Source organism: Phaethon lepturus, unplaced genomic scaffold (assembly GCF_000687285.1).
Source record: "Phaethon lepturus isolate BGI_N335 unplaced genomic scaffold, ASM68728v1 scaffold5003, whole genome shotgun sequence".
Classification (NCBI taxonomy): Eukaryota; Metazoa; Chordata; class Aves; order Phaethontiformes; family Phaethontidae; genus Phaethon; species Phaethon lepturus.
In genome coordinates, this window is record NW_010531102.1 from 60,695 (window position 1) to 68,599 (window position 7,905).

Here is a 7,905-nt window from a genome sequence, read left to right on the forward strand (position 1 = left end):
CTAAGGAGATCCTCAAACTGAGGTCAGTTTCATGACAAATCAGAAGATAAAAGCACAAATTATCAGTATGTAGAAAATGGATTGCTTCATCTCATGTATAAGTAGTTTAATATAAATATTTATTTTGAAATAACAGTCCTACCTGTGTACATAACTGTACCAACAGTTTTGCAGCACTAGGAGTGTTTGATGCCAAACAGCCTACTGCTGTGCTCAGATAGGCAAGACAAGATATAGGCTTGCTTGTTTTGCTGTGTATTCCTCTAGATCTCTCTGTTGAACTTGACACAGTGGATGGACTGGTAGAGAGGCCTGCTCTCCCGGCTGCAGCGAGGCACATTAAACGAACCAAAGTTCTGATATCTGTTAATCCCAAGGATTCAAGACCAGCTGCCAGGCTACAACTCGAACCACTGTCAAAAATGAATACAAATGCTCTTGGATTTGTTAGTACATTTGTTAGCGCACGTTCATCATTGGTGAGCACTGCCTATTTGATTAGCTGGACACTGTTGCCATGCAGGGGGAAAGGGACAAAAGAGAAATTAAGCTGCAGCCCCTCCACTCCTTTTCTTTTAAGCTGAAGATAAAAACACATTACAGACTTGTCCTAGCAAAAAACCCTGAGTTTACATGGAATCACTCATAAATCAAGTTATATGGATAATTCACGTTTAGCTGTTCTATGACAATATGCACATGTACGTCAGATCTCCGCAACGTCTTCATAGCTGCACACGTATCTTGTACAAAGCCCATTTTTAAATCTCATATCCCATCAACTCCTTCACTTCATCTTCTTTCCTCTAACTTTTACCTGTAAGTTCTAATACTTGCCTTGAACAAAAACTCACTGACAAACACAGCAACTTTATGTTCTGAATGGCTGATACTACTGGAGACCACTTTCCCTAGAAGATGTAGAAGTTTTTTTTCATAGAGTTCAAAGATAGGGTTCAAAAGAACAAAATCAACCTAACTTTTTCTCTTAATAGTATGAAGTAAGTATATACAATGACAATCACTTTCCCAAATAGCTTAAAACTGCATCCCTATCAAACATAACTTGATAACTGGTCCTAATGGAAGGAAGTGCTGTCAAGGATGCCACAAACCTGACGGACAAAAGTGAGAGCGCTCTCATAACCATAGTTCTTGCAAGGAGGACTTGGGCGGCAGCTGTCACTCTTCTTAGAGCCATAACACGGTCATGTGGATTTACTAGGGCAGCTGCTTGTTCTCCTAAGGTTATCCTGCCAGAAGAACTTTTTTCTATAGAGCCGTGACAGCCTTGGAAATAATGATGATTTGCGTTAGTGTTTAAAGAAAACAAAAACATTATCATACAGTAATAAGCACAGAAGCAAATTTGGCCTAACTTTGCAAGTTACTCATTAATTTTTCAACATTTCATACATACAGAACTATAGTGATGATGACTGAGAAGAAAATACACTCCTGAAATACAGTCCATAATTTAATTATGCCTTATTTTCAAAGACAGGTTAGCACAACTTGACAATACTCAAGTTAAGGTTAATTCCTCTGTCTCCCTTTTCCATTAGAAGGGACTACAAACTTACATATTGATCCTGTATTTCAACAGGCTGGTCAGTAAGTCCCAACTTAAATCCATGAATCCATCTTTGAGTTCTGCAAAACGTGCTACTGGCATCCATTTTAGGACGATGGTCACAGTTTTATTAGTAAATGAAAGCTTCAAGCCTTTTGCCAATATAAATGCCTCACACACTCTCTCTAACTCCCCTATAACAAAAGGACAATCCCGAACCCTGCCTTCACTTCCTCATGGCGGGAGACAGGAAAGACTGTCAAAATATTTCTACAGTGCCCATACAAAATCACACCAAAGGGGAAGTATTTGTTCTTTGAATGAAACACATTTCAAATTTACCTATTTGCATCAATGTTTCTTCCATACTGTTGGTAGCTGTCACCATTGCAACTGAAGCACCCAGTGGGTCACTGTCAGGGAACTGTACAGGTTCAGGTACAATACGTCGATCGTTTAACCCAAGAGGTCCAGCCAGTAATTCAAACTCCTCTTCTCCTGTCAGCTTTTCGTCTTCATCTACATCTAACATATCCCAGTCTTCTATAATTGGAGAAATGGAATTAAACTTGGTTACAAAACCTAAACTTTAAATACCTTCAGTTAATTAAAAAAACCAATACGGGGTATAAAATGTGGATTGTAATCTGCAACACAGTAGTTTTAAAAACTCATCTTCTTTATTTATGGAAAAATACAACACTGGGCAAGTGTGAACTATTTAATATCTTCAGCAACTTAGAAACATACCTTCATAGACACTGTCTTGTTTACCTATTAAATCAGGAGCTTGGCCTTTATACCTGTATGAAAAAATAACAAAGAAAATAACTGAATGATCTAATGGTTTACATACATGCATAATAATTTTAAACATGGTTTACTATTAAGTTACTTTACTGTTAGGTCAATGTATACATGATTTCTGGAAATGGCTAGTAACAGATAAATGAATAAAAGGGCTTCTAAAAGCATCTGTGGAGGGGGAGAAGCATTTTGCATACTAATGTGAGAAAGGCCCATAAACAATACTGGAATTGTCAGACAAAATTGAAAAAACAAGTTTTAAAAGTCAACAACAGTAGAATCATAGAATCCTTAAGGTTGGAAAGGACCTCTAAGATCATCAAGTCCAATCACTATCCCAACACCACCATGCCCAGTAAACCATGAACCAGGAAGTAATTCCTTGTTTTTCATTTAAAAGAATAGAAATATCAAGACAACCTGTTTTCTAAATATGCATTTGTTGAATGCAGAGAATGATTTTAAGCCTCAGTTAAAATAAAGACAAACTCTGCTAGGGATTCTAATTTCTTCAATCAAACTCTTAAAAAGTTGATACTAGTAAACATTTTTAAGTAGTTTCCTTTTTTAGACAGAGTATTCCACCATCTTGTACTTTTATACCTTTCAGAAGTTGATGTTTTAGATTTACTCTTCAGGGCCAAGTATTTCTCTCTGCAGATACCACACAATAAATAGTAAGGATTTCCACTTCCACATTCGCCACCAAACCAGCCATCTACGTAAGAACCATTGCTACGATAGCCCTGGCGATTTGCACTACGACCACAGCCTGGGTGGTTTCTTTTCATGTGTTGATTGAAGCTGACAACACTGGATTCACATAGTTCACAAACCACTACTTCTTCTCTGTCTTCAGATTCACAAACATGCTGCACAATAAGATTTTCACATGTTATTTGTACACAATAAATATCTTTGTATTAGATACAAAATAGGCCAATATTCTTAGGTGGATGTTCCTGCCCATTTCTGTTACACACACAGAGTGGCATTTATATGATTAACTTGAACAAAAGCAAAGCAGAAACAGACAATTTATGACACAATGAAAAGCAGACCATCTCCGAACAGGAAAAACATTCGGAAATAAAGTTTCAGAAGATGAGATTCTCCTACTTCACTTCAAATCTGACTCAAAATTCTTGACAGTGTAACTTTTTACATATAACTCTGCTAGTTCACATTCAGTGCTGCCTTTAAGTTATCTGGTTCTCCTCAGAACTTGACTAGATTAGATCCAACAAAGAAAAGGAATCCTTGGGTTTTTTTGACAATTGGACTTTAAATTTAATGAGCAAAAATAATTATAATTTGTGTCAATAAATTCCAAGGGTTTGTCTGAACATAAAGTTAATTTTTCTATAATTAAATTTCTGTCCTATATCAGTAATTTCATTGTGATGTTCCAGTGAAACAAGCTCTCAGAAAAATTCAGTATGTATACTGAAACATGCTTCATAGTCAGGTAACACCATAATTAGAAGACAAAAGCTCAGTCTTGTGGGTTTCTCAGCTAATTTAACACATATAATCTAAAGATTAACAAACTGCTGTTATTAGATTTCTTTTCCACCTCAAACATATTTTTAGTGGTCTATACAACAATTGAGTGAGGACTGTCACCATATCCTTCCCAGAGAATGAAATACATGACATGACTAAATTAAGAAAAATCTATTTAAGTTCAAATTATGTTGCTACAGATCAGATGATGATGATGATATTACTACTAGTAGTACTACAAACATTTACAACTGTGTGTGTTATCTCACGCAGCTAAGCAAAATCTGGAACACTTACATGATTTCTAAGTGATATAATCAAAGTAACAACTATACTAGTTCTGTTCTCATCTTTCAGGGGAGGGAGAACTAAAAATTATGTACATTGAGAAGCACAGAGCAAGAAACACCAGAAAGCACTATCCTTAATCTAAAAGTGAAGCTACAGAACACAAGAAGATTTTAAGCATTGCTGGCATTTAGGAAGGCATTGTCAAACAGGCTATATGCATATGCATGTTACTTTAAATTTAAAAATATGAACATGCAAAAAGCAGTAAGTTAAAGCAGCCCCCGCTGCAGTCACACACACCCAGGTAGGCCAATCCAATACCTCTGGGATCCACATTCCCAGAATATCGTTATCACTAGCCAGGTCCTGCCCAAACATAGCTTCCATTGCTTCATCATCAAGGTCAATTTCCAGCTCCTCATCCAAGTTGAAGTCATAAAGTGCCCCTGGATCTTGCTGCAAAGATATCCCTTCTCTTCGACTCTGATTCCTGTGGGCCTGTACAGAGCGGTATAATCCCGCTTAAGTGGAGAAAAAAAAAAAAAGGGAAGGAAAAAGAAAGAAGGAAAAAAAAAGAAGAAAAAAACCCCAACATTTATTTTGCATATAATAAAGATGACTGTACTTTCAACTTCCTTTTGCTTTAACTCTTTTGCTAATCAAAATCTACTTATTACCACATAAAACACTTAAATTAAATATCCACCGATACATGGTGATAGGAGAGTTTTGTAACTTTCATGCTAAGTACCAATCCCCCTCCCCTTCATTTACCGGATAAGCAAAGGAAGCCTTTCAGTGTACTTACCAGCACGTGCTAGCAATGTTCGGGCAGCTAAATCAAATTTGTGTCTTCTTGTTACAGCTGACCGACTTCTAGAAGGAGGTCCACTTGCAGATGCTGCATTATCCACATGATCCATATTATCAGGGCTACAAGAATTTGTAATTTACAGGTAAATCAAACCAAGTTTTCAACAGCCACATGCAGTAAGGAAAAATACTGAGATCATACTTATTAGCACTTTTTTTTTTTCTTTCTTTCACAGAAGGAAAAAAGGGAACTGGGCATTCAAGAATTTTCAGTTCCACTGCCGCACATATTTACTGTCTTTTTGACTGTGAGATTTACCTCAGAAAATCAGATTAAATACTTGTGAGATTTTCAGTTTCAGCAACAGATAACAAGCAATTAGGAGAAATTTTACCCTTCACTAAAGCCTTCCTCCATTTCAGTGGCATCAGCAGATGGGATATCACCTGGTGACTGCAAATAACAATGATCACCAGATTTTCCACCACTTCCAGCAACTATTGTCCCATGCCGTGAATCTGCAGTCCCTTCTGACTGGGGCTCTTCATCATCTTCATTTCCAGGGTGCTCTATCATCCACATGGCCAGCACTGTGATATTCTGTGCATCTGCTTCTCCTCTGGCACCTGAAAGTAGGGGAAAAAAAAAAATTCACTCTTTAGAATTGTGTTATATCGCTGATGGTGAAAAAATTTTTTTTCTTCCCATAAGTGGTCACAGAACTTAAAAATTTAAGTATTCCATTGGAAAAAAGTGTTTCATATTTTTCTTAATTTTTCAGTTGAAACTGGTATCATAATTATAGATTACCTGTAGCTTCCATAGCTTTTGCAATTTGCCTGAGGGAGAACCCCATTTCTAACAATGGAACAGCAATAGCAGGAGGAGGAGGGGATGTCGAAAGTCGGCTGCTTGGATCAGACAAGGCTTAAAAGACAGAAAATGATAAATGTAAAGTGCATAAATCTTTCTTTAGTGTTACTTTACTAGACCTTATTTGAAACTAATATATCAAAGTAAGGGAAAAATTGCCTTTAACAACTTTCCTTTCTACTAATTCCCACAAAGAAAGATACTTTCTGTAATGAAACCAGACTACGTTGACTCTTATTGGTAACACATATATCATGTAAGTCTCTGTTTAATCAAGTAGGATACTGATGATATTCAAAGTATTATTTCTTTTAAGATTCTTTTAAGATTTCTAAGAAGTTTATTTCCATTTCAAACCGTATCAAATTATTTATTTGATTTATACTTAGGTTGACTAGGTGTTATCCTCGAAGTTATCCTCGTCCGAATCATCCAGATTCCCAAACGGTATGAGATCACACGAATACACATTCCTCTTAAGGTACAGAAAGAGACCTCAACTAAGCTCCTGACATATCTAAAAAATCTCTTTGCAGATGATGGCTATGTTTCTGTGCAGAGAGTCTTTCAAGGGACTCTGAAAAGGTCAGTTACTGCCCAAAAAACACAGTTTTCTCATCATTTGCCATGACAGTGAGGTCCGATCAACGCGAAGACATCAACAATGTACTAAAAAACACTGCTGTAAAGACAGCATCATGACTACAGGCAAGTCATCTCAATAAAAAAAAAAAAAAGAAAAAAGAAACACACATGAAATTGCAGACAAGTTGCTGTGCAACAGATGAGACCGCTAAAAGACCCAACTAACAGCAGGATATAAGAGCAAGAATAAAAAGTTGTAACAGGAATTTTAAGGCATCGACTTTGTTTCTCAGCACTGAATATGAAATCTGGAGAATATACTTTAACTCAGTCTCCTCTATTAATTTAATACAAAACACATACATAGGGACTTTTATTTTTTTGTTTTAGTATTATCTCCTTTGCATCACAATACTCATTTGTGCTCTTTAGAAGCTCAAGATTCTCATGCAACAATTTGCTGCTACTCCTAGGTATGCATTCTGTATGTACGCTGGAACAAAGCAAGTTTCTGTTTTGAGTGGTACAGTGCAGGCAGTAATAAAACTCCTATGAAAAAAAGCTTCCTGTTACTTCCACATGGTTGCCAATGGCAGCATGAGGAGTCCATGAAGGTTGGCAAGCCCCTTCTATCTCATTAAACAAGATTAACTGGAAGGAGCTATACTGGTGTTGTATCATAAAATACACCAGTTCTTGTTTTCAGCGTGGTGTATGATCTAACAAAAGCTAGAAAATCAGTGCACTAAACAGTGGCACACAACCAAGGAAAGAAGCCCAAACTGGATTAACATTCTGTAGTAATCACCAATTATACTGCATCTCATTTTATACATGTAGTTCATAATCCATTCCACAGCTTTAAAAACTAATTTAATTTGCTTGATAAAGTCTACAGCTAGACGTTCTACAGCTTTTTACCCTAAGGTAATCATAAAAGATTTTACACAATGCTTTGCACATTAGGTTGCATTAAAAAGAAATCCTATTGGTTTTCAATGTCTTAAAAAACTACATTGAACTTTTGAGAATTTACTGACTTGTCCACATTTCTATCTATATTGACTACAAGCGTACCTGTACGATTGGCAGGCCTCGCAGATTGGGAATCAGGAGAAGTCAAACTTTGTCTCCTTCCGACTTCATCGGAAGGAGATGTTGGTAAAGAAGATATGGGAGGAGTCTGAGCGCGTCGTGCTGGAAGTACAGTTGTAGTAGGGTAACTGGAGAACATTTGCCTTTAAAAAAGAACAACATACACCTAAAAAAAAAGCCCTCACAGACCAAGAGCTGTCCTAGGAGATAAAAGAGAAGTAAGCACTTCGCATTTTCCCCACTTTGTGCAGAACTCAGCCTGACTAATAAATCAGGTGAGTATTTTACTTTCACTTTCCTGGTAACAGGACATTGTTCTGGCTTTTGTCAAATTATACCTGCAAAACCTCTAAGAAGAGCG

The 7,905-nt window shown here is 36.8% G+C and overlaps 1 protein-coding gene across 1 annotated transcript in view; it reads right to left on the bottom strand.

The window, feature by feature from the left end:
• Positions 1 to 7,905, bottom strand: part of HERC1 (HECT and RLD domain containing E3 ubiquitin protein ligase family member 1) — an 83,742-nt gene that overhangs the window by 25,636 nt on the left and 50,201 nt on the right. The window contains exons 39-48 of the mRNA XM_010284437.1: positions 7,527 to 7,687; positions 5,802 to 5,918; positions 5,386 to 5,617; positions 4,986 to 5,110; positions 4,478 to 4,698; positions 2,984 to 3,252; positions 2,324 to 2,376; positions 1,916 to 2,116; positions 1,116 to 1,290; positions 143 to 413 (exon numbers count right to left, since the gene is read on the bottom strand). Coding sequence (XP_010282739.1) covers positions 143 to 413; positions 1,116 to 1,290; positions 1,916 to 2,116; positions 2,324 to 2,376; positions 2,984 to 3,252; positions 4,478 to 4,698; positions 4,986 to 5,110; positions 5,386 to 5,617; positions 5,802 to 5,918; positions 7,527 to 7,687 — 1,825 coding nt within the window. The remainder of the gene's footprint in view (positions 1 to 142; positions 414 to 1,115; positions 1,291 to 1,915; positions 2,117 to 2,323; positions 2,377 to 2,983; positions 3,253 to 4,477; positions 4,699 to 4,985; positions 5,111 to 5,385; positions 5,618 to 5,801; positions 5,919 to 7,526; positions 7,688 to 7,905) is intronic.